We start from the raw sequence: 27,974 nt of genomic DNA, 5'->3' as shown, positions 1-27,974 counted from the left end.
ATTTAGATAACTTACATTTGTTTATTATAAGCTTTATTTGAGTTAAAGATAGAAAACAATATACTTTTATTTGCAATTTAATAATGCAAGTTGTTATGGCAATCTAAAATAGTTTACAGTAACTTTATATTATACTTCATCATATGATCCTTTTAGACATTATATATATGTAAGGAATAAAGCTAACCATTTATGAAGTTTAATGATAATCAGAAAATTTTCTTCAAAAAAAATAATTTCCTTAAGTGTGTTGCTAGGTATAAAGCTCCTAATTGCTAAAATACTTAAATTAAGTGCGTGAACCCAAGTCGTTAACTAAAAATAAGAGCACATCTGTTTAAAAAAGTGCTACAGAAGGTGGTGCACAAAAAACATGCACTTATACATACTTTCCAAAAGGACGTAAACTGTACTTTTAGGCACTGCAGTCTCTTCAAATTTTCTGTACCAACAATATATAGCAGGACTTTTGATGTCCAGATGCTACTGCAGGAAGATGACTAAGGCAACCACGTGCAGAAAGCTTGTGCAGAGAGAATATTATAAAGATAGCATTCCGGAAGTAAAGGCTTGCAATGATAGTGGTTTGATACCTGAAAGGCTTGGAGTGTCTTCCTGTGATTAAAAAGTTAAAATCTAACAATGCCACTGGAGTCATATACATGGTACTTTATGTACAGAATTGTCACCTTTAAAATGACTTAAATTTGTAAACAGGCAGACATTGCATTTCTGTGCTATGTTATAGAGTGACTGTGGCTTCTGTAACAACTAGCTGATCAATTGTGAGAGCCAATTACGTCTAAACCCTAGTATAAAATGGACACGTTGTAAATATGGAATGTTTAACATATAGATATTAGACTTCAAAAATGACAATATTCAAAGATTCCCCAAGTTTTATCATATTGCATAGCTGAAAATTCATCTATGTATAAAAGTGTTCTGTTCATTCAAGCAGAATTTTGATCCAGTCTCCTTCAATTTGCTTCTTTCATACTGTATAGTGGATCCACAAGTTTATTGTGCACATGCATTAAACCTTAAAGAAAAAAAGCACAGTTCTAGTTGTATTTCTTACTTTGAACTATATCTTATTTAGAAAGCAAAAGATTTAATATTAAAATACAAGTATACTGGCTCCCATCTAGTACAAAATAGTTAAATTTATTGGAAAAATGCAAATAGAAATGTTTCAGAATGTTTAGTTTTAACTACCTAGCATATATCAATTTAGTTATTTATGAAACCATGGATCTGGAATGGGTACAGGTTCTTTGTGAGTAACCAGAAGTAGGGGCAGTTCTTGTCTTTAGAACTTCCTTCAGTATGACAAAATAACAAATTTGAATACTAATTACATCTAAAAGTCTGTTGAGTTTGACCCTCTGCCAGTTAATCTAACAGACTCCAACAAAGGGCTCAGAACTGTTGTTACATCAGTTCTCTAATATATTACCCTATCCATTCATCTGGCAAATTATTTTCTACTATTTTGACATGTGTATTTACAATAGGGGTTGATTACAAGCCACACAGGTTTACTAAAACAATAAGATAACCTAAATATCAATTTCCAAGTAAATTTAAATTTCATCTTATAATTGGTATGCTTGTAAACTGTCCTTAATTTTATTAAAGCTTCTTGGGAGATATATTCCAGTTATTCATGTCTTAATGCACATGTATCGTATTTAGGGAAATAAACTGTCCCAATTAATGAACTAAAGATTTTATATTGTGCAGGTTAAAGAAATCAGTTAAATTTACCAGGTTGTTAAGAACATGGAGGCTGGGGAAAGGGACTCATAATGTGGTTTTCTTAGGAAATGGGATTACTGGATCGAGGAGACAGGGTACTTGTTAGTAAGAAGGTGTACTTTGTCAGAAAGGCTGCAAAAGCACTCTAAAATCCAAACTGTGAAGACCCACTTTTAAGAGATAAGCAAAGGGACATGCAGAGAACACTTAAGTATACGTGTAGTAGAAGAAAAACCAGGAGTGGAACAGTCTTAAAAGGAGAGAGAAATATTCACTCTTGAAATTGAAAGAGAGAATGCTAATTAACTCAACAGCTCACTTCAGTGTCTAATCAGCATCTCAAACTTGTTAACAACATCCAGACCCATTTTCCCCTTCTAAACTATTTCTTTAAAAATACTGTATATGGTGTTACCCTCTGATGAGCTGCTAAAGCCAGACAACTGAAATTCACTGTTGATTTTTTTCTCTTTCCTTTTTAAATTCAGCAGCAAGACTGGTGGGCACTACTTTCAAAATATTGATATATCCCAAATTAGCTACATTTCTTCATCTCCACAGCACTGCCCTTAGTCGAAGACACTTTCATCTCTAATCTGATTACCAACTCAGCACCCTACTTTCATCACTTCCCATTGTACAATTTTTCTAAAAACAGAAGCTAGATTATACCATTTCCCAACTTAAAATTCTCCAATTGCTCTTGTCACTTAGAATATAATTTAGATTGTATTATATTATATATATTATATTATATTATATATATGTATATTATTTAGATTCATTTATCCTTCTGATCTCATGTCCTCCCCACTCTCCCCCTTTTGTGTTACACTCAACCCTGGCTTTGTTGCCATTACCTCAGAAAGGCTAAGCTTGGTTATAGTACAGGGTCCTTATATTTGCTGTCTCATTCAGCCTGGAGTGCTCTTCTCCCTGAGCAAAGCATGATTATCTCCTTTTGGCTTTTTGGGTCTCAGCCCAAATGTCACCTTATAATGAATTACTGTTTCACTTTCTTTAGAGCAATTTTCACTCTTAGAAAATGTTTTTCCTACCATGTCTCCAACTAGAATCTGAGGTCCTGGACCTTAAATTTACTGCTCTAAGTCCTGGGTCTATAAAGGTCATGATACATGTTGGGAGCTCAAGAAACATTTACTTTAAAAAATCTGTGAAGATTCAGTGAGATGGTCTCTGGAAGCTTTTTTTAAATTTAAAATGAATCTAGAATATAGTTAAAAAGGAGGCAGGAAAAAAGGAGGGAGCAGAGACCAAGATTCTGTAGTTCAAGGTCCTGAAGACAGAAAAGTATCAAGGGCACTGGCAGAACGGCTAGACATGAAAGGAAAGGATGCTTAACGATTAGGATAAATTTAAAATCTTGGAGGTAGGACTGTGGAGGAACTGAAGTTAAGCCTTCCATGCAGCTGGAGGGACAGAAGGGTCAAAAGGTTAAAATAAGTAATGGGAAGAGTTTGAAGAAAGCAAAACAAGGAGCACAGCTAACCCAGGAAATGAAAGAATTATGTATAAAAAGTACCAAACTAAGCATAAAGGCACTTGATCGGTTCTGCCTCCACCTCAGGTATATGGCAGCCATTTATCCATCTGGCCTTACTTATAAAATGGAGTAACCTCAGCTCAAAAATTTAAAAAAGAAAGCAATGTACTCAACATAGTGCATGAAAGTCTTATAATGATGTTTGGTATATATGTCTGAGATAATGTAATCTCTGATACTTGAATGTTTCTATAGTGACAGTTCCATAAAGTTATATAACCCTCCCTTCCGTGCTTACGAGTGCAGACAAAAAGCCTGTGATAAAAATCCATGAGTATGTGGACAAACCAACAAATACTTCATTCATTAGACTGTTTTATGCAAACTATCTCCGAGGCTGGATTTGAAGCACACTGGTTTATTGGCATTTGTTCTTTGCTCAAAAAATGTTAATACATACGAATATTTTTCTCAGGGCTAATAACCCCTCCCCCCCAATACCCTTTTGAAAGGCCACTGATATGCAAGCCCTCATTTGCCTTTTCACTCTTAATTTTGTTTTTAAAGTATAAGCTAGCCCCATTTTATCGGTATACTTTGTTCTCTATTAAGAGGAACTTTTTCTGCAACTGTGTTAGCTCATCCTTACACCTGTGCTATTATGGCATTCTCTTCAAATCTAAGTGTTACCATCTTCTACAGCTCTCAGTCCCATCAGCTCCATTCAAGTTTTCATCAACTACTATGTAACTATAAAAATCTCTCCCTTAACATCCCTTGGACTTCACAGTGATTTACATAATTTAGCACTTAAACTGAAATGGTATCAACTTCATGTGTCATCCATCTACCTGCCCAACTACCTAGAATTTACCAAGTGTCTCCAGTGTACTAGGTAGGTACCCTTTGAGATGCTCATCTGTTGCAATGAACCAAAACTGAAGTCCCTACCGTCATGGAGCTACATTTTATTTTCTCGAATCACTTAGTGAGCCAGTTTTATGAAGAATGCCAACTACTTTCAGGCAGGGATACTTGTACTTCTTTCGGGTATAACAACACATGAGACAATGTACTTGAAGGCACTGTAACCCATGTTTCTTGGCTGATGACATTAACTGGAAAATATAGTTTACAGTTACCAAAAATAAACATTAAAGGGTAATTTTTTAATACTGTAAAAGGTATCTGCTAATGAAAAATATTTACCAAATAATTAGCTCTAAATAGAACCAATCTTATTTAAAATAATATTTAACTGAAAAGTTTAACAACCAGTATGTAAAAAGCAGCAAAATGGAGATTGGAGAGACCCAAGAGAGGGGACAAACAAAGACAATGGTAATCTCAGCCATGTGGTTTAGAAGATATACCTCTTCCAGAGTATCAGCTCTTTGAGGATCATTCTACTTGATATAATTCATCTATCATTCACTTAAAGCTTTGATCATGGAAAGAATACATTAGAGCTTAAAAACACACAACTTAAAACATCAGGATAAACATTAAAAATACAACTCCTGTAAAGTTTTTTAAAAACTAAACACTGGCTGTAACTTGTACATAACATAAAGCTAGTTCCAAACTAAAAATAATTTTGGAAATTTTAGTACTTGCTTTCTGAATAATAAATCAAGAGTTTGCTATGACTAAAGGTAAAAACTGACAACGTTCTACACAAGAATGTGATAAAAATAAATAACTGCTTACTTAACTCATAAACAGAAGTAAATTCTAATGAGTATTGATAAAAATGCATAGACTTTCTGATGTTGCTTGAAGAAGAAAAGTTAAATATAATAGATTTTATAGTTTGGTTCAATCTGAATTCATTCAGCCTCTATCAAGCTATTGGAGCTATTGGAGTAAGGCCTAAAAAGGATAAAACAAAAAGAATGTTCACCATGATGATGACGTCTTGAAAATATATTATCTCAGGACATAAAACATAGGTTTTATTTTTTTAAAAACAAAAAACTAGAATAAAACAAATTAAAATGTTTTCCTGTGATTTACTTATATCTTTCAAAAGATATATACTGAAGTAAACTTCCATATGCTAATGATTTTTATTGTTTTAGATGTAGTTAACCTAGACTTCAAGAGCTAAATAATTAGAACCCTTTAAGATTCCTCTTGACACTTTTAAAGGGATGGCAGAAGAAATAGTGATGTGAATGGTATTCGAAGAATTACAGATTATAACTAAGGGATTCATTTCCTTCAGTATATCTTGCAGTGATATAATAATAAGGATATGACAGATACATAAAACTACATTTATAACGTATAAATTTATGAAGTCATTTTACCTAATATCAAAATATCTTACTGTAAGATGAGGTCTATATATATAGCCCAGAACAATACTGCAAATCCATTTTTCTCCATATTGAAGGAGGCATCCTGACAGAGGCTGATGTCCTGAATCTCTTCAGAAATATATAAAGCTCCAATGGAAAATAATTTCTAAGTGACTTTAACATCCGTACTAAGCCTGTTAATTCACCTATAAATGGGATTATAAGAGTACCCATGTCATATAATTGTGACATTTAAGTAAATCAGCAAGTATAATATGCTTAGAATAGCACCTGGTCATATAACTATTGGCTATTATTAAATGTTTACTTCACTAAAATGTAAAAATTTTCTGATAAAAACTAAACTGACAAAAATCAGACAAGTATAGGGGTTTATCTGGGGATTACTGGTGCTAGAAAATGGCAATGTTAAATGAATCTCCTCAAAACTGTTATTAAAATATGTGGATAGGGTTTCCCTGGTGGCACAGTGGTTGAGAGTCTGCCTGCCAATGCAGGGAACACGGGTTCGTGCCCCGGTCCGGGAAGATCCCACATGCCGCAGAGCAGCTAGGCCCGTGAGCCATGGCCACTGGGCCTGCGTGTCCGGAGCCTGTGCTCCGCAACAGGAGAGGCCACAACAGTGAGAGGCTCGCATACCACACACACACAAAAAAATATGTGGATAATGAAGATTCCTTCTATTAACTTTTTCAAGGAATCTAATATTTGTGATGAAACCTGGACTACATGGAAATAGATGGGTAAAACTCCATCTAAGAGCTCTTATTCACAACCCATAACTGAGCTATTCCCTGCTTTTATCTGTCAAATTACTAACAAGCTAACAATTTTCAGTTTAATTTGGTATATTTGTGACTTGGTAAAAAACTGGTAATTTAACTGATAAAAATATAAATGACTGGAAGTAATCTAAGTGCTTAACACTAAGGAAACCTTTAACACCTTTTATTAAAGAGATTTAAAACGTATTTTCATTCATATAGTATCAGTAGTACACTTATTACATACTTTGTGAATTACTGAACTATACATATGACTAATTACATAATATTTTCATATCAGCTATATAAATACAGGTGCTTTGTAAAAAGTACCTATTTATACAGCTTGTTTATGTGTGTGTATTTATATGTGGAGTTGACTCAAGCAGGGAATGGCTTCTAAACTGAGTGTATTCAAAATTGTCCTTGAAAATCTCTTAAACACCTATCACAGCAAGTTTATATGGTTATATATATATATATATATATATGTGTATATATATACATATATATATATGGTATGGTAAAGTTTAAAAATTACTGAACTAGACTGTAGGAAGAAGCAAAAGGAAGCTAAATATGCAGAAGTCTGGGCAAACTCTGCTTACTTGCAGAGTTTATTCCATACTGTTTGACATTTAGCAAAATTTATTGTGAAGATTAAATGAGATAGTGGGCAACCCATCTTATCCCCTGATTTCATTCTAAACATAGCTGAGAGGTTAGGGTGGGACAGGTAAACAACGAAAAAATTAGAAAGGACATATATACATTTCCTTTGGGGCTATTTAATCTTGTATATTCAATATGAAAGTAAAATATTTAATTTTGGATTTCAAGAAACATCTTGTTTACTGGAAATATAGATTGAAGAGGTTTTCTTCAAGAAAAAATATTAGGAAATTACTTTGAAAGCTAGTATTATCTGAAGTGAGACATTTCTAATCCTTAGCACAGTGCCAGTTTTCAATAGGCCACAATGCAGAATGTAACTCCCCAGTCATACTAAGTTTTAATTGTCATCTACAATGGAATATTCTCCCAGTCTGCTTTTGAAATTTCAGTGCTCACCTTTAAAGTATTTCACAGTTTTAACTCTTAATTCTAAAGTAGCATCTTCATCACATACAAAAATAGTTCGGGGATGTTGCTGGAAGGCTGAAACAGTCCACATGTGATTGACTCCTTCTTCTATTGCTTTGTAGAGAGCAAATGCCTTGTGTGCACCTGTTATGAGGATCATTACCTGAAAAATCGTGGACATTACCTGTCAATTCTTAAAACATGTTCCAAATGACTAAGAAGCTCTATTTTTTTAAACAAAGAATTTAGCACCAATATTTTTCTGAGGGTTAAAATAAAAATAAACAGCTCCATATTTCTTCATAGTTCAAGGTATTTATTTCTGCTCTTTAAGGTAACAGGCAAGCACAAAGTGTATCTCTACTTCTGGCTGAACAAAGTAAAATAGTGTCTTGTAATGGAGTATTATTGAATATACCATAATGCCTATGATAATTAACACATTAAATACTGATGTACAAGAAGAGACCTGGGAGAATGAAGAAAAAGAAACAAAAGGGATGTTTTGCAAAAGCAGAGTTACAGATCAACAAAGAATTTATATAACCAGAAATGATATATCAAATTGCTCTAGCCCAGATAAGCAATAGATATTACTTTGGAAAAGCAAAAGACTCTGCAATAAGATATTTTAAAAGTAATCTAGAGAAATGAGCCTAAAGATTGTTTCACTGAACGGGTGCTATCTAAAGCTGTTTTGGAACAAAACTAGATTTAAAGAAGGGTTCAGAATCTACTTAATGCAGGAACTGTCCTTTAAACACACATAACTGAGACCATCCTTAGGTACAGAAAATCCAAGGTCTTTGTCCCAGATCCCTGATAGCCTATGAGATAAGTCAAAGAATGTATGCAAATGTGAGTGAGTGTATACAGGTGTCTGAATGAATCTTTTCTTTAACATTTTTAGCAGTAAATCAATCCTGTTTTTACAAGTTAAACAGTTTATGTAATGTAATAAATCTTTAAACATGTTTTTTTCTGATTATTTTTAAAAAAATGAATGTTAAAGTGGTTATAATTCTAAAATATCTGTAACAATGTAAAAATTCTGTATTTCACATTTTATAACCAGACCTTCTAAAACAGGGAGGAAATTAAAGATTAATGAACCAGATATTACTGTATTTATTTTATCAAGATTCATTACTTTTCATTTTGAAGCTATATTTGATTAATATCAAAGCCCATGAATGAAATAAGATATGTATGAATTCTTACTGTTTTTATTGATACTTCTTGTTCTTAAGTATAGAGATCTAGGCTCAGTGAAGAATTAATATGCCTTCACCTATAATTAAAAGCATTTTTTAAAAATTAGCAATGCTTAAGGTAAGCACAGCACTGATTAATGGGTCTATTAGTTTTCCTCACTGGAAATTAATATTTTTTTCTTAAGACTGATACGTGTTACAGAGGAGTTTGAAAAAAAAAAACAAAATATTCAAGTTCTTTGCTCCATCCTGTCTTCTAATTCAGAATCTTTGGGATTAGGACCCAAGAATCAGGGTCCCTTAAGTGATTAGTATGCAATCTGGCAGAAGTCCTTATACTAGCACTTGAAAAGGCTTTTTAAAACTATTTTAACACACACTACATTAAATGAGAATATGTAGTGATTGCTGCATGATGGATATTTTCTGAAGTTTAATTTATTTCAGGAGTTTTAAAATGTGATTTGGTGGTTTCAGAGTTAAACACCGAACTTAAGCACTTTTTGTGAATTATTATCTCATTTAACTACCCACATCAACAGCGTGAGATAAATACTATTCTTACTCATATTTCACAGATAAGGAATGAGGCACAGATATTCTGTAACTTGCCCAAGGTCTTGGTAAGGCTACTATATAAACAAGAGGTCTGATTCCAGCATCCATATCCTTAACAACTACAATAAGACATATATAACCTTTGAGAATTAAGAAGAAATATCTGGAAAATCAGAAATTGAAGAAAATCCCTCTTGGAATATAATTTGACGTTGATAATACGTGATTATTTCTACTCTATCTGCTCCACTATTCTCAAGGAGAGTATTTCTTGTATTGTGAAAAAGCTTAAGAGTAGCCCTATCTGAAACCAAATTTTAAGGATAAGCAGAAAAGAAAAGGGGGCACTTCAGACAGTTATGGGGTGGTCAATAAAAAGCTAGAAATTTGGTAAGGCTGAGCATAGGGAAATGAGATGGCTGAAAACTGAATTTTGATAATACAGAGCATTTTATGCCAAAGAGGCTAGATATCATCTTGTGATGAAGCAGCAAGGAATCAGAGACTCTTCATTACATGCATGAGTAATAACTATGTTTTTGGGGAAAAAAAAAATTCAGGCTATAATAGAGAACAGGAAAGGGAAAGAATGGAGATAGCCATGATTTAGGATACGTTTGCAATAATCCTTAAAAAACTGATATAGACCAGAAGTAAGGCAGCTCCGATGGATTTATCTGATGGATTTATCTCTGTTCGATGGAGGGCTGGATCCTTATTTATCTCTAAGTTAAATGGTGGAATGTGGTGACTGATTAGATGTGAAGAAGCTGAGAATGACACACGTTTCAAGTTCAGATAATTTTCATGGAGGATGTTGCTGTTCACCAAGGGAGGGAGACAATTTTGGTAGAAAGATGAATTTAAATTTTGAACAGTTTAAGTATAAGGAGTCAATTGGAAATATGAAATCTGCAGCTTCAGAAAACGAACTGGCTAAAGATATGTACTGGTAGTTATCACTGTATTGAGCGTAGTTGACCTTTTTAGAATAGTACTAAATCTACCAAGAACAGGGTTCCAAAGTGTGACTGCTATTGATGTGTTAATTAAAAAAAAAAAAAAACACCACACAAAAAAGGTCACTGCCCAGAAGTATGCATAGTGAATACGCAGTGCTAGGAGATGACCCCCTAGGTAACAACAACATTCAAAAGGCAGATGGAGGAAGAAGAGCCAGGGAAGCATACTGAGAAAGAATGGTCAGAAAGAAAGAAGAGTAATGGTAGAGGTTTATGACGGAAGAAATAGTCCATAGGAATAAATGATGAAAAGAAGCCCAGTAGGATAAGACCTGTAGCAAAGATGATGGTCTTAACAACTAAGAACTTGTCACTGGTGACTTCTCTGACATTCAGTAAGTCAACAAAATCAAAAGAAGATTTTTAAGTTTTACTGGTTTTTCCTTATGTCATCGCAAGAATAAACATTCAAATTATTATAATTATATATAATAAGCAATTCTAAAGATGCTACAGTAATTAAAAACAATTTGTGTCTTTTCTTTTGGAATTACCTTTAAAATATAAAGCATTATCTTTAAATATATCTCAGTAAAAACAAATTTTAATCCTTTGAGGGTAAATGTGGCTTTCATCAAACAGCCGGAAGTCAATAAAAATCAGATCTGGTGGTTCAGGTAGACAGCCAAGCTGTGGATAGAACCAACTTTGTCCAAAATGAATTATAGGCAAAACTATCATTCAAACTATTCTCAACAGTTACTGAATACCTATTATGTGACAGGCAGTGTACTGTGCTAGATATACATGACTCATAAACACTTGGAGATTATAAACTAATGAGGAAGGGTATTAAACAACGAAACATACAGAAACAATTATAAACTGCAAAAAGTGCTATAAACAAAAACTGTGGTAAAAGAATAAAAGAAAGTAATTTTGATTATAAGAATTATGGTCAGAAAATGGAACTCTGAAAGCTGAAAACGGGTGCCATTTTAGCTAAGCAAGGGCTAGAGAAGTAGAACATTTCACAATTAATTAACATCAATGTAAGGCCTCAAAGCAAGGAAGGAGTGAAAACTGAGGGCAGTGACTTGTGTGGTTCATTACCTAGTGGACAATTCCCAAGTCTTAAGAAACCTGTAATAACTTCTGGGTTGTCACTTCCAGGGTCTGTACAGAAGGGCCTCATTATCTGAGTTGCCAAAGTGTGAAGATACTTATTGATGCACTGACCACTTAAAGATTTGTCTCCCATTCAAACCTACTTTCCACTCAACAGTGACATCTGTCCCACACATGGATTTAACTTTTAAATATATTTGCAGTTATTGAAAATGACACTGAAGAACAGCTCACATCACAGTTAAAACCACTGGCAGATGAAAATGTGTACACATGAAGCCCATTAAAATTGAAGATAAAGTCATTAAGTATAATCATGTGATACTTGTTTCAAAAGAATGCTATGAAAAATCTAGCAAGACAATAGCCAAGACAATGGAAACAACCCAAGTGTCCATCAACAGAGTACTGGTTTAGGAAGATGTGGTGTACACACACACACAATGGAATATTACTCAGCCATAAAAAAGATTGACATACTGCCATTTGCAGCAACATGGACGGACCTAAAGAATATCACACTAAGTGAAGTAAGTGATACAGAAAAAAACAATACTATATGCTATCACTTATATGTGGAGTCTAAAAAACAATACAAGTTAATCTATATAAAACAAAAAAACTCACAGACATAGAAAACAAACTAATGGCTACCAACGGGAAAGGGGGTAAGTTAGGAGTACAGGACTAAAAGATACAAATTACTATATGTAAAACAGATAAGTAACAAGGATTTACTATATAGCACAGGGAACTATTCAATATCTTGTAATAACCTATAATGAAAAATAATCTGAAAAAATATATATATAACTGAATCACTCTGCTGCACACTGGAAACTAACACAGTATTGTAAATCAACTATAATAAAGCACTAAAGTCCTTGGGAAAACTACTAAATAATAAAAGTTTTGCCATAATTTTCTTTACAGTCATGCTGGGAATGAATACTGTGAGGTGAATAGCATCATATAATTTTGTTGGAAAAGTCAAACAAGAAACAAAATCAATGTTTGAATACTGTTAATTCTAAGAATTAGCATAAGAGTTGCACTGTAACTTTAATTTTGTTATATGTAAGAAATCGTTTTGCATAACTTTCATATTTTAGAACTAAGATTGCTCTATTTTTTTTCAATTTATTTACTATGAAATTTCAGTCTTTAAAAGGTCTTTTTTCATAAACCAATTATCGTTAGATGTAAAACTCCATTTTGAATGACAGTTCTATTTGTGCATTCAAGTCTAGATATATTTACATTAAGATCAGTTACTCATTCACCATACCTTGTCTGTACTCTTTCCTCTGAACCTGTCCAATCCTGCTGCCAGAAGGGAATGGAGTTTTGGGTTTCCATATAATTTAACCACTTATAATCATGATCTGACTATAATTTGGTCTGTTATTCTCAGGGCAGGAAATGACAGCCCAATTAAAAACTAAAAAATTTGAGTCTACTGTTCAGAACTCTTGCCTTCTTAAACATACCAAATTTAGAACAGATCCAGCCCTAAAGGGGTTCTTTTTCCACTGGAAACCAACTGAGCTATCCTCCTACAGTCAAGAATCACATTACACTAAATTATCCTAAGCCTCCAAAAGCAGTTTAATGTTAATTATGACTGCATCTTTGTTGCAACAGTCCTTTCACAAGACTATATGATCAGTGTGATTTTAGGACCTCAAACTGTGAAACAAGAAGAGGCAAGTAAAGCAGTACCCCAAAAGAGATGGTGCCTAATTTTTAGTTTCCAGCTCCAAAGACTTAATTTACTTGAATTCTAAACATGGCAATGAGCCTAAAAGAAATTACTGAAAGCCAGACAACAATTTATACTGCAAATAGGATTAACCCAAAATAGCACTTATTTGACACCACAATTTCTCCAAAGTCTATAGACATCAAAGGAAAAACATCAAAGAACATTTAATTCTTACTTCTCTAGCATCCATCACTGTCCCCACACCAACTGTTAGAGCCATAGTTGGCACTTTTGATAAATCTCCATCAAAATATTTAGCATTTGCCAAAATGGTGTCCATTGCTAGAGTCTTTACTCTTGTCCTTGATACTAAACTGGATCCTGGCTCATTGAAAGCAATATGACCATCTGGACCAATTCCTTTCAAAAGAAATACATATACACACACATATATACATAAGTAAATAAGGTTTCTCAAAGTTCAACATGATTTAAAGACCAAAGAAATAGTCATAAACACGCTTACCTTGTTTTATTTGATAGCTGAATTTCTAATGCTGCAGTAAAAGATTTGTTCCTGTATTTGATTCAACAAGTATTTCAATGTTTTCCATATGCTTAGCATTGAGCTAGCATGATTCTAACAGCAAAATTAAGTATCACTTTATAATAATACTTTATAAAGCAATTTCACATGCATCCTCTCAACAACACATATATTTAACAATCTTGTGACATAGTCAGATTAACCATATCTATTTACCTCAGCTCCCCCTTTTTTTAAGCTCAAAAGGAAACTTTGATGCTAAAGGATAATATATGATTTGTTCAAGGTAAATAATTTAGTAAATACTAAGACAAAACTCAAATCTAAATCTTCTGATTCCTAACCCAGTGGTCTTTATATTCACACTTTAACTTGCTTGGTTCTAGTCTAGATGGGGCAGTTAACTACTGGACCTCCCTGTAGTATAGTTTCCTCACTTATAAAAATGTTTAGATTGGACAAGATATTATCTAAGGCAGTAGTTTTCTTCAAACTTTGACTGCAACCTACTGCAAGAAATACATTTGACACTGCAATCTAGTACACATATAAACAATTAAAACAAGAATTGCATGAAATAATACCCTTACGAGGAGCCATTCAAGCTATTTTTGATTATATTTTGTTTCATTAACAAAACGTACAAAGGGAAATGGTGGATGTGACTGACCATATTGATTTCATGCCCTAATAATATGTGACAACCACAATTTGAAAACTCTGCTTTAAGGAGATCTACTGCCAGCTGAAATATTCTAGGACTGCCTCTAAAATATAGATAAGAATATGACATTTCTTATTTGAAGGAAATTGGAGGTAAATCTTTTCATAAAATCAAGAATCTTTCTATGGCTTAAGTAAATCAAGTTTTATATACATGGACCCTACTTGCTAGTCAGATTTCTGGCAACTTCAATCAAAAAAAAAAACCCCACAAGTTCTCTGGGTCAAAATACTGGTTATACTTATATTCTGCATATTTAATGATATATAGGTGTATCTTATTGGCTCTTAACACACAATTCTAACAACTTTTTCCCAGGCTACAACAAAGTAAAATATGACAAAGAGTAACCTGGTTTTGAATGAAGAAGGAAGAACTGAAAACCTTAGGAAGCAAATATGAACTACCAAAGCACAATAATCTAGGAATTTTTAACAATATAGGATTAATTTTTAATCTAGTACGTAAAGCCAGACCTATATGTGGTTAATATGTATGGTTTGTTTCCACTATTAAGTATATATATGCTTGTCTATTTTAAATCACAGATACGCATATCTCTCTAGATTTGTAAAACTGTTCTGCTTTTCCTCTTAAGTATACATCTACCTAAATATTTTTATTTATATGTCTCTATGGAGGAAAGGATGGAACCAGGAAAATAAAAGAGTTCCAGAAAAAAATAGAAGGTCCTCAAAGATCAGTATTAGTGGTCTCACCGTTGATTTGGGTCACACAAGTGTACAGCAAAGCTGAAATTATCAGGAATGGTTCATGATGGAGAAGCGTCAATACATTCCCTTACTATCAGTAACTATCAAAAATTGAGCTTTTCCTGATATAAAATTATATTTTTAAAATGTTCAGAATGTTTTACAAAGCCTTATAAAATTTTCTTAAAAATAATCATGAACTCTAAACACCATGGTTAATTCTTATTCAGTCTTTAAGTGTAGACTAAGATATCAACACCTTTTTTTTTTTTTAATTTATTTTATTTTTGGCTGTGTTGGGTCTTCATTGCTGTGCACGGGCTTTCTCTAGTTGCGGCGAGCGGGGGCTCTCTTCATTGCGGTGCGCAGGCTTCTCACTGCGGTGGCTTCTCTTGTTGCTGAGCACAGGCTCTAGGTGTGAGGGCTTCAGTAGTTGTGGTGCGCGGGCTCAGTAGTTGTGGCATGCAGGTTCCAGAGCACAGGCTCAGTAGTTGTGGCACACGGGCTTACTTGCTCTGTGGCATCTTCCTGGACCAGGGCTCGAACCCATGTCCCCTGCATTGGCAGGTGGATTCTTAACCACTGCGCCCCAGGGAAGCCCGAGATAATCAACACCTTTATGAAACATCTCTAAAACCTCTGAGTCTGGATTGTGTGTCTTTCCTGTGTCTATAGTTCTATGGGCTAGAAAGTAAACTTCATGAGAGTAGACTTTCTCTTCTTCATAACTGTATCCTTACTATTTAGAACACATGACACACAGGAGGCCCTCAATAAATAATGGTTGAATAAATGAATGGATGGTTGGTATTGTTCAGAATGTTCAGTACAGTTTTTGCCCCCTTCTACCCTGCTCTGCTCCCCTCACAACAGGGGCTAGACCAATCATAACACCCTATATCTCATATTGTTTAGGCAGAACTGTTGTGATCTAAGGACAAGTACTTAGGCCAAGCTGAAACAATCAGAATTTCTCTCTATAAATCTGAAACTTGACCAGGAACACAGAAAGAAAGAAGGCATCTAGAGCTGAGGCATTTGATGACAGCACTGCAGGAGAGGATCAGGTGAGTCCCTGCTTCAGTTCATCTGAGGCTCCTGGTTCTTGTTCTTTTAAAGACTTGTTTTTTCCAACTCTGATGTCAGTTCTGTGAGTTACCCCAGAATTATTCCAATAAATTCACTTTTAGTCTCATTAGTAGACTACATTTACTTGCAAATCAAAGAATCTAATCGTGTAACCAAAGTAAAGGGTTAAAAATTTCCCCAGTGTCTTATTTTTACCTTTTAAACACAAATTATCTTAAGATAATTTTAAAGTTAATAATGCTTTTAGAGTCTATTTATAGATTTCCATGTTTGTGTACTTTATTGCTGGGTATGGATCAGGAATTGCATGATACACCTTATTCTTTCTCCCAACAATTCTGTCATCAGATGAAGAACTTCTGAGTATGTATTTCCTCCTTTCTCCTTTCTATAGAGGGAAGGGAACTCTTGCTCCATTTCCCAGGAGTGAGCAATGGTGGATTAATACTCTGGAGCTCTTCTCTGGTCTTACTATTTCCAAATTCAGAGGGGAGGAGTAGGAAACCCCATTCTGGCCTCAAGCCCAACCTGCAATCTCTAATCCAACTTTACCTTTAATAAAGCTGATATTTTGATCCCATTTGGCTCAGTTCTTAGTGTTTTTATTAACCAAACCCTGGAACAAAAGAAGGGTAAGTGGTAAGACCCAGATACCAAGCCTCATCTTGAATATCCAATGATAACAACCTAGATCAACAAAGGTGAAGAATCAAATGAGATTCTTTCATGAGACAGATCCAATAATAGGGTATCCCAAACAGGGGAAAGTTCAAAGAAAATGTAATAAGCCAACCCTCCGTTCCCTATACACAATTATATGTCCCTTCGATAATAAATATAAACTGTCAGACCCTGGATTAGCCCACGACTACAATGAAGGTGTTAATGGAAGAGGAAAGGAAATCCTGTTAAATTTTTTTGCAAGGGGAGAACTACAGGAAGTTTAAGACAAAAATTGGTTAAAAAACAAAATAAAGTTCTTTTTAGTAGTAAGAGTCAGTGATAAACATAAATAATTATGATTATGCTCCATTAGTTTCAAAGGTAGAACTAAGGTGAGTTATTGTGAGGAAATGCACTGAAAAACTTTAGCTATAAAGAAACAAGAAGTGGCTTAAAGCTATGGGGAAAGAAGAAAGTTTACTATAAATCTCTGAAAAGGGAGATTAAACCTTAAACATTACATTAAGCTAAAATATTTTCCGGAAAGTAGGCAAAAGGACAAAATGGAGTTAAAGAGCTCTTATCAGTTTTTTTTCCCCCAAGTAAATTCTACTTCCTGGCATTGAGACCCCAAGGGATTTGTCACAAGAATCCTTATGTAAGGTCAATAAATTAACAGGAAAAAATAAGTCCTCAAATAAAGAAGTAAAAAAATACTATTTATGTTATCCATTCAGCCATTTTTAATACTGAAGTTTTAATAGTTGCATATCTTTTTGTATAATGGTAAATGAGTGAAAATATTTCTTGATATAACTAAGATAAACAGTTTAGGTATATTATTTTACAGTAATTCTACTTGATTTTGGTAGAGTTTAGAAAATCTAAAGAATGCGTGGGTAGCGCACTCCTTAAACATTTTCAAATATCTACTGCCTTGGCCTTGATATTGGTAGGCGCAAACGGTAATTATCTCAGAATTGAGCAATACGGACAAAACTGGAATGCAAATGTTTTCCAGGAATAGTGAAGTAATATTAGCAAGTTTTATTTAAAAAATAGATACTGTCTATTTTGAAAAGCAAACTAGTCTAACTTGGATTCTTGCTCAGATAAAAAAACCATCCTAGACTGTCTATTTAAGAAAGTAATTGATATTAGTTCTGCTAGGTAGAGATAACAATTTCCTCAAAGAGAAAAACTTCAGTCTTGCTGGATACCCTTAGAGGTAAATCAGTAAAAGAGCAGGACATTCAATGAACTAAGGAAAAATTACTTCAGAAACTACATCTCAGAGACAGAGTGGAGTAACACTTAATGGATTACCAACTACATACCAAGCAATGCACAAGGCATTTTATACATGTTATAATGTGGTTAATTCTCATCAATTCTGAAATGGTTAATATAATCTTGTTTTACAAATAACTTAAATATATTGAATTAGTATACTGAACTAGTTTACTGAAATCAATAAATTTCCTAAGATCTTACAGATAGTAAGTGGCCAAAACAGGATGCTAATTTTTGTCTGACGATAAAACCCAATTTTCTCCAAAGGCAACCAAACACCTCTACAATACCTGGCCACCTCAACCATAAATTAACCTTAGTACAGGTCTATTGAAGATCTAATTCATATAGTTTTGAGCAGTCTTCTAATAAATTAATTGTAAGATATACCTGGATCTAATGGATATATCTATCTCTATATATCTAATGTTAATTTAGAGCTTTAGTATGTTTAGTTGAATACTAAAGAATCTGGCAAAAAACAATTTTGGTTTCAGTTTAGATGATGTACTATTCATATGCTCCATACTGATAGCAGAAAACCGTATTGTCATTACAAAGGAAGAGATTCTTTCACCTCTTCAATGGTAGATCATGAACACACAATATACATACACATATGTATGTTTGTGTGTGCACGTATATATATAAATTTCAAGTGGAATTTAGTTAATTAAACATTTACTTTAGAGTTTATTAAGACAATTATACAGCTTAATTCATATTAACTAAAGGCTGATGATAAAAATTTTACATTCTTAACTGATTTCTTAGTGAAATGAAGCAATTTGAATGATCAGTAGAGAAATGTTAAAATCCACCTGTTCCACATGCAGACTTTCAGAGATGTAACGCCGTAATTTGATAAGAAAGCTGGGTTGGGGTTTTAAAGAAACAGTAGAAGAATAAGAGTATCACTGAGGAAAAGAAACATCACTCGTTTTCTAAGATGTGGTAAACTATCAGTTCTAAAGAGGTAATTAGGCAGGGATTAGGACCTATTTCTCAAGCCATAATTTAAACAATCCCCACTTGCAACATTAAGATTATTTTTTGATGAAAATAAAGTAAAATAGAAATCAATAGCTGAATAAATGGGTATTACAGACAGTCACAGATGTTCTTTACATTACACGAAGGTAAGTTTTTTTTTTAAAGCACCTAGTTCAAATATTAATAAATGATTAATGACAAAATGTTTTACATACCTCCAACAAAAAGATCAATTCCTCCAGCTTCTTTTATTTTCTTTTCAAATGCATCACATTCTGCTTGTAAGTCTGTAGCATTCCCATCAAGGATATGAGCATTATTAGGATCTATATCAATATGCTTAAAAAAGTTATTCCACATATAAGAATGGTAGCTTTCGGGATGATTTCTGGGAAGTCCTAAATACAAAGTTAATAAATAAAAATGTAACTATTTCCAGAAATAAATCTAAAGTTTACTTTTCTGATTAAGCCATAAATGCTATTTAAAATATGTAACATTTCTATACCATATTCAATTTAAAAGCATTTTTATACGGAATATATGCTTATTATGTGCCAGGCATTATTTTAATCACTGTACATGTATGTATTAATTAATGTGTACAATGTCTATGGAAATAACTATTATCAATCTCACTTTATAGGTGAACAGAAACACAGAAAAGTAACTTTCCCAGGGTCACAGAGCTCACAAAGGGGCTGGAGCACAGAAGTCTAGTTCATGTGCATGTAATCACTATATTCCCCTTCTCAAATACAAAATTTTAACCAATAAAACTGATTTATGTGTTAAATTCAACATAAATTAAATGGCCACACAACTGAAATCTTGATCTACGTTCTTCCTCTGTTATTCCTATTTACATGCAAGGTATACTAAATTACGACAGTTCTTTGACAATGACTCAGGCTACTGTTAAAAATGTGTACCTATAAAATTTAAATTTTAACACAGAGTTTATATATATCACTGATCTTTCTAGTTAAGCAAGGTCACAATCAATAAATTATAAAAGCTTCAAGGCTACAAATAGCCTTATATTTAAAAAATATTTTACTAATTACTTTTACATACATATTAATTCATTTATCCCCACAACAACACTGGTTTTAACTTTGCCTTAAGAAAAAAAGAAAAAGAGAAAAAGAGAGAATGAGAAATGTGAATGAATTGGCTCAAAGTCGATGGAGCCAGGACTGGTAAGTGGCATAGCTGAAGACGAATGCAAATCTTCTCATTTCTAGTCTCACGGTCCTTCTACTACGTCATGCTGTCATTACAAAAATAGTTTTTTTTATATAAACTCCCAACCCCACTACAAGGTAATACATTATACTCTAGAAATATATTCATATTACATTCAAAACAAATTTAAATAATGTTAATATTCTCAATATATTAATTTTTAAAAAATATAACATGTCCAAATAATATATTCAAATAATATAGCTTACCTACATATTCATCCATGTTAAAGGTCTTCACATATTTAAAAGAAAGGTCTCCATTCTTATGATATTCTATTAGTTTTTTATAACATCCTAAAGGTGTACTCCCTAAAACAGATAAACATTCCATTTTCTAACATAACTTGAAAATCTAATTTAAAAAAAAGTTTATATTAACCTTATTCTCTTCTTACTTAATAGTATTTTATATTTCTAATTTATTAGGCAAACAATTATTAATTTAAATACACATTCAGTTAACAAATATATGTTGAATTAGTCTCTCTACAAGGTAACCTAAAATTTTAGTAAACTGGAATTTGCTGAATAAAGCTGGGAATCTGTCAACAGAAATTATAGCTTGGAAAATTATTCTTGTGTCGCTGGATATTTGGAATTAATGGTGTATATTCCAGGATTAGAAACTTCTAGAGAGCACATGTGAATTAGAAGAAAAACAAACGTCCCACCTTTAGAGAAAAAAATATTTAGAGAGGGATTTGCAGCATAAATGATACATAAATAGGTCAAGTATTGACCATTCAATGAAATCAAAAGTGAAACCAGAGCTGAATTTAAACACTGCCTCTACTTTCAAAATAGAAAGTGGCAAGGATCGAGTGAGGAGGCTTATCCTTTAAGTTTTTAACTGGAGCTCCTGTTTCTCATTTTGTGTTATTTTCAGCATATATCAGCTAAAATGTATAAAGTAAAATGATTTCTAGGAAATGGGATCTTGGCTTTGGATACTTCATCTGAGTTCTTAATGTTATTGTTTTATAAATGTGATTCTTTTATGTTTTATGAAATTAAGATCTGCTTGATAGTGCTCCATGAAACGACACAATAAAGATAAATGAATTTAGCCACTTGAGGATGGCCTCCCTTTGTTTTTTAAATCTGCTGTATTTTTTCATTTTAACTACAAATTCGAAGACTAGATTGACTACATTCTTACAACAAGCAACCTGGCCCACACAATCCTGGTCAGAGTATTGGTTTCTAGTCCGCCCACCATCACAAAACAAAATAAAACACCCAAACACAAAATTTCTACTCAAGAGGCAGGGAGAAGTATGGCAGAACTAAGCAGTCTCTGGCAAAAAAAAAAAACCACCAGAAAAACAAAAAAACAACTAATACAAAAAAAATCCAGAGTAGTAAAAAAACTGACTCTCATTTAAGATGACAGAATAATAGAAGTGGCTAAATACCACACAGACAGGTTCACAGAACAGAAGACTAATAGGTTTTCTTAAAGTTAAGCACACATATTGTTTTAAATTGTCATTAATAATTTAAAATTTATGTGGTCAAACTTTACAATTCTCAAAGAACTACAGCCCACTAACATGAAACCTGGATAAAAGATGGATAAGTATGCTCTTCTTTCTCCTTTTCTAGAAGCATAACAAATTTTCTGTGTGTATCTTTCAGTGTCAAGAGAATAGTTATAGGACTCCCTCCGTAATTTAAGGACATATGAATATAAAAAGAAGTTGTCACAATAGTGATAAAAATCACATTCATTTTTCTACTTTTTAATCAAAGTGGCTGAATAGAAAAAAATCAATGGAAGATATGGTACACGGTGAACTGGTAAAAGAAACTTCATTTTAATATATTTGCTTTGCAATACTCATTTACTAACATAACTAATTTAGCAAGTGCTTACTATGATTCAGATAAAACAAAGATTATGACTGTTTCTACCCTAAAAGAACTCACAGAATACGGATAGACAAGTACAAAGTAACTATAACACAAGGAAAAATATAAATAACCTATAAGAAGTCTGGGGCAGTATAGTGAATCAAAGAAGAAAACACTATAGTCTTGCTTGTGGGAGAAAGGATGAAAGATGGCATTTCAACTGAGTCTTTGAAGAAGTGAAACTCCCACAATCAAAGAATGGGTTAAGTTGTAATTGAAAATAGAAAAAAGATGGGGGAGGAGGTTCAGAGATGACACTTGTATGCCTACCATGTGCTAGATGCTATGCTGGTGTTTCATACATTAGCTAATGTAAATCTCACAAGTTTGGGAAATTGGCATTATCTTTCCCATTGTGAAGGTGGAAGAATTGGGGTAAAAAAATTAAGGAATGTGCCAAATATCACACACACGGCAGTGAAGCCAGATATTCAAGAGATTCTCATAAAGTTCTTATTATACAGTATGCTAGCAACATGAATGAAAGTAAAGCCAGCAAATTCAGGTCTTTTCTTTGAACTACAAGCCGTGTAACCTGCCTACCCTGATTCAGTGTAGAGGAATAGTGGGAATAAGTCTGGGAGGCAGGTTGGGCCCACAGCATGCAGGCCCTTAAATATCAAGTTTGTCAACATCACTTCAATAAATATATTACTGAACAGGGCTTCCCTGGTGGTGCAGTGGTTAAGAATCTGCCTGCCGATGCAGGGGACACGGGTTCAAGCCCTGGTCCAGGAAGATCCCACATGCCGCGGAGCAACTAAGCCTGTGCGCCACAACTACTGAGCCTGCGCTCTAGAGCCTGTGAGCCACAACTACTGAAGCCTGCGCGCCTAGAACCCATGCTCTGCAACAACAGAAGCCACCGCAGTGATAAGCCTGCACACCACAACCAAGAGTAGCCCCCGCTCGCCACGACTAGAGAAAGCCCACACACAGCAGCGAAGACCCAACACAGCCAAAAATAAATAAAATTTAAAAAAAAAGATATATACTGAACAGATATTCCCCAGAATTGTGCTTGGTGGGGCGTAATTACAACATAGCATGTTGTTTACAGAAATGTATGTTCAAATTTCAAAAGCATGGGGTGGGGGGAGGTAAGGATGGGGCATGATTAACACTGTCATTGGTCAATGAAGGAGAAAAGTAGAATATGTTAACAAAGGTTTTCCAGAGATATACCCTTGGCAGATGTATTATTCGGCAGTAATACTATCCAAAATAAAGCAGAAGAATTGTATATCAAAATACACAAAAACATGTTTAGCACTGCTGGCGTTTATGGCTCTGAAGCCTTTCTGCTCCCATACTCAAATTACTGCTTATTTCTTCATAATTAAGACAAAGTGATTAAGGCAGCTAGTCTGAGCATGGCCCAGGTTTACAGAAGGCAAACTGATACAGAGGGCATGTTCAACCACTGGGGCTCACATATCAGAACTGTGGGTGCTGAGGGGGCCCATTTCTGGTGTGCACAATTAAAAAAAATTCCTCTTTGCCGTTCTTACCAACACCTACTGCCATGGACCGAAAAACAAAAAGCAAAACAACAAACAAAAAATCAACTTGGTGAGCTAACAGTATCTTTCATGGAAATTATGCAAGTGAAAAACAATTATGATTGTAGCTTTTCTATAGTTGACATGTATGGGGGGAGAAGCAAGAGGAAAAAATACTGTTTAAATAAAACACACTTAAGAGAACCTTAAATTTACATAGTGTTTACAGTATACAAGGGACTTGCTCTTATTTGAGCTTCAAAACAGCACTGTAAGCTATTAATTTCCTTATCTTCCTTAAAAGTAAGGAAAACAAGATTATGGTGTAGAATAAGTGCCCTTCAGTCACCAAGAAAGTAGCAGCTCTGATTCCAGGTCCAATACTCTTTCCTATGTAAGTCAACAATATCAAATAAAGTACCATGTATCAGTGACACTACTTGGTTATTTTTTAAGAAAAACCTTAACCGAGAACTAAATCCAATAAAGTGTATAATTAATGCTTATGTTCATTCTGTCATGAAGACATACCTGTCTTCAATTTTTCACCTGTAATACTTCTAAAATAGAAAATAATCACAGAAATAGCAAAGGGCTAATAAGATAATATGAGGCATATGAGGTAAAATTAAGAGGCAGTAGTACATATTGTAGGTACCTCTTAATGATCAATGAGAAGGCTAATCTCCCAAGAAATTGCATGAATAGTGAAAGCAACATCCCTAAATACAAACAAAAGACTACTAGAAAAAGGTACAAAAAATATCATGACCATGACCTGAGCTATATTTCCTTTTCAATTCTTGAGTGGTAGGTGAGACAGAATTTTAACAAATAGTAATGAAACTTAGATACCAGATATGTCTGTATCTATACATTTGACTTGATATCCTAATATGTTAAATCAGTGATATGACAAGAAATAAACAGGAAATATATTTTACTAAGAAAAAGCCTTCAATCCCACAACCTTGAGTACCTAATATGGAAAAAAATGGTGCATTACCTGTTGGCAAACCCAGTGTAAAATATCTGTCCTGTCCAGGTCTGAATTGAATGATGCGATTACAGATGTATTTGGCTGCCCATTCACTAGCCAAGTCATAGTTATCAAGAATTACAAGCCTCATTATGGTGATGCACAGCTTCCAGGACAAGAAGTTCAAACCTGAGAAAATTCCATTGTAGAGCACTTTAAGTAATTTACAGTCAAACAGAAGTAAAATACATTGATGACTTTTAAAAGGACAGTACTTAAGAAAGACATGCATGTATACAAATACAATCTGTACTTTTAAAATAGTAATAATGGCTGTTCTCTTTTGGACGAACTTTGAGTTCTGGGCAGTGGGCTAGGTCATTTAAGTACAAATATTAATTCTTACAACAACCTTCTGAAGTACATACAACATCCAGTTATAGATGAGTAGAGGGACTGACACAATTTGACTGAGTTCACACAGTTACTAAGTGACAAAGCTGAAATTTATATCAAGGCAAATTTACCATAAAGACATCACACTGCACTATCTCTACAGGTATACTATATAAAGCAACATAAAACAAATCTAAAGGCAAACAAAGCAGCACTCATTTATTGATTGCAAATTCATGGTAGTAATGATTACTCAGCACCTTTTGGGTTACTTACTAAAATCCAGAACTCTCCCTATGAATGATGTAATAACCAAACCTCCCTTCTGTATAAAAGTGATACCTGCACTTAAAAAAATTTCAATCAATACAGAAAGATAAAAAGAAGTTAAAAAAAAAAATCGACCCAAATCCTGCCACTCCGAAATAATGCTCATTACTATTTGGTATACATCATTCCAGGTATCTATCTAATGCACACATATAAACAGGATGTATAGAAATAATTTCTAACAATGGGATCATACTAGACATGCTATTTTTAACAAAAAGCATAACGAATTGAATTCTTTCTGCATTAAACAGAAGCAAAAGAAAATAAAGTGAACTAAAGAAACTGCTGATCTCTGGGGGAAAAAATTATTCACAAAAAGCAATTTCAGTTCCTAAAAGTATTCTAAGGTTAAGAAAAAATATTATACAAATATTAAGAGATCAGCATCATTTAAAAACTATATGATTCCATTTTAGACAACGTGGATTGACCTACTACCATGAAAGGTGTGAAAATTACATTCTTACACTTTCTCCCACCCCGATTTCTGTAAGATGTATTATTTTATACTGCCAAGATTTATAACATTTACAATCAATGTGTTCTACAACTATAATTCCCAGATTTTAATTCTTAGTTTTATTATACTTAAATGGATCTGTTACCCACACCAATCTTTTCACAAATGGCTTCAGCAGTCCTGAATTCTGTACCCACAAACCATACATACAGAAGTCAAAATCTTTACATTAGTGGGAGCAGGAGGTCTTATTACAATGAAAACACTGAATCTAAATATGTCCTTAAGAACATGATGATTTAGATTCTGGCATAACAAAAACTTACGATCACCATGATCTAGAGTTATGGCACAATAACAAGAGATAAATATCATTTACAGACAATAATTTACAGTTAAGTCATGAATTCAGTCCAACAGATGGACTTGGCCTCCATTTAAATTCATTAATAATCTAATGGCAGAAACAATTTCAAAGTTACACCAAAGAATCAGAAACATTTCCTGGCTGTTTTAACCATCAAGAGATATACTTATCTCTAATAAGGATATTCAGCAAAATGACTACTGATAAAAAGAGAAAAAAAAAAAAAAACCCTGTAAGGTGAGGAGGAGGAATGGCATTCGAGCTTTCCAAGTGTCTTCTGTGTTTTGGGGCATGCTATTTCTTTTCTCAGTTCAACACACTTGTGAGGGAGGGCCTATTAAATGCCAAGCACTAAGCTCTGTAGACACAAAAATGACAAAGATAAGGATCCTACTATCAAAGGGCTTAGACTCAATAGTCTCTGGGGAAGAACTTATCCTCATTTTTCAGATAAAGAAAAGTGCAACTCACAAGTTTATTACTTAAGTTATAAAGCTATTAAGTGGTGGAGGGCCTATCTGACTGAAAGATACATGCTTCCCAAAAGTGCCTTATAAGGAAGAATCACTTAGGATGCCTGTTAAAAAGATTCCCCGGACCTTTCCCTGGACATGGTGTTTCAAAAGGTATGAAATGGGGTCCACGGAATCTGCACAAATATCACAGGTGATTCTTACAATCAGGATACATTTGGAAAATAACATCATACAAGACGACTGCGTTGCACAGAGGTTCAAGTAAGCCTCTCAGACCAAACACAGGCACGGTTTGCTTTCTTAAACTCTTCCGCGAGTCTACAGTTCAGTTCTAAAAGTCCCAAATGAATCACCTCACCCAGAGAAAAGTAGAATGCCACATGTGTTCAGATTTTTAAATGTGTCTTTTTCCAGTTTTTGCCAATCCTCACACATCTGAACTGCTGCTGCGGTCGACCATTCTCTGACATCTTGACCCGACAGCACTCAAAAAATGACACAGCACCACCTCTGCCCTCATCTTCCTCTGGTGCTGATTCATTTTGGGTGTGCGTCCCTTGGACAAAGAGCTGCCAAACACAAACCTGAACTTTAAAGCTGGATGGGAACTTCTAGACGACTTGGGTTACACAGCTATTTTAGAATCTGTACTAGAATCTGGAATCTAGGCTTACAGAATCCCTGCTCTGCGCTTTTTCCCTGAAACACACTACACCTGACCTCAAAAGATTCCTGAAGCCCGACCAGGAAGGGGGCTCTCAGAGCAGGGTCCAGGTCAGGGTCCCGACGAGAGGCGAGAAGCAGCAGAGAAGGCTGTGGTCCCTGCCCGGAAGGCGAGGGCTGCAAACTCACCTCACCTGCCAGGCCGCTGGGCCCGTCTCTCCTTAAACCCTAACGAATGCAAATGAGGATGACTATTACGAATTCGTAACAAGTGTCAGGAGAAGACTGCCAAAGAGCAGGGGCCAGGAAAGCCCCGTCCCGAAGAGGACGACCAGTCAAGTTGGAGGCTCCCGGGACCCCCAACCGCCCCGCGTCCCCGTCTCCGCATAGAGCCCACCGGTGGGTGCAACAAACAGCCGGACCCCCGCCCGACTCCCCTTCCAGGCCCTTCCCGTGTACTCACCTGCCGACCCACCGGCTCTTCCGACGCTGGAACAGCGAAAACAACCAGCAGAGTCAGCCCGGAGAAACAGCAGCCGGCGCGAGGAGCGTAAAGCCTAAGGACCCGGATGTAAATCTAGGCGCCGAGGGGAAGGCGGAGCGGCCTGC

The 27,974-nt window shown here is 34.5% G+C and overlaps 1 protein-coding gene across 10 annotated transcripts; it reads right to left on the bottom strand.

The window, feature by feature from the left end:
• Positions 1–16: 16 nt before the first annotated feature.
• Positions 17–27,974, bottom strand: GNPDA2 (glucosamine-6-phosphate deaminase 2). 10 transcript variants are annotated; one of them, XR_004482548.2, is made up of 9 exons: positions 27,829–27,972; positions 24,698–24,859; positions 20,483–20,584; positions 19,241–19,423; positions 13,239–13,423; positions 7,425–7,599; positions 5,578–5,774; positions 4,976–5,137; positions 17–1,042 (listed from the first exon to the last, which is right to left on the bottom strand). XR_004482548.2 is itself a non-coding variant. In XM_033425501.2 (9 exons), exons 3-8 carry the CDS (start codon positions 24,819–24,821, stop codon positions 5,611–5,613), a joined length of 933 nt encoding a protein of 310 aa, XP_033281392.1. In that variant the 5' UTR covers positions 24,822–24,859; positions 27,061–27,271; positions 27,829–27,923; the 3' UTR covers positions 17–1,042; positions 5,578–5,610. The 10 variants fall into 10 exon arrangements, 6 of the variants coding, with proteins under 6 accessions (XP_033281392.1, XP_033281390.1, XP_033281391.1 ...); XR_007477209.1 differs by having other exon boundaries at positions 4,981–5,137; XR_004482549.2 differs by having other exon boundaries at positions 5,598–5,774.

Source organism: Orcinus orca, chromosome 4 (genome assembly GCF_937001465.1).
Source record: "Orcinus orca chromosome 4, mOrcOrc1.1, whole genome shotgun sequence".
NCBI classification, from domain to species: domain Eukaryota; kingdom Metazoa; phylum Chordata; class Mammalia; order Artiodactyla; family Delphinidae; genus Orcinus; species Orcinus orca.
This window is presented reverse-complemented; position numbering and strand designations above follow the sequence as displayed.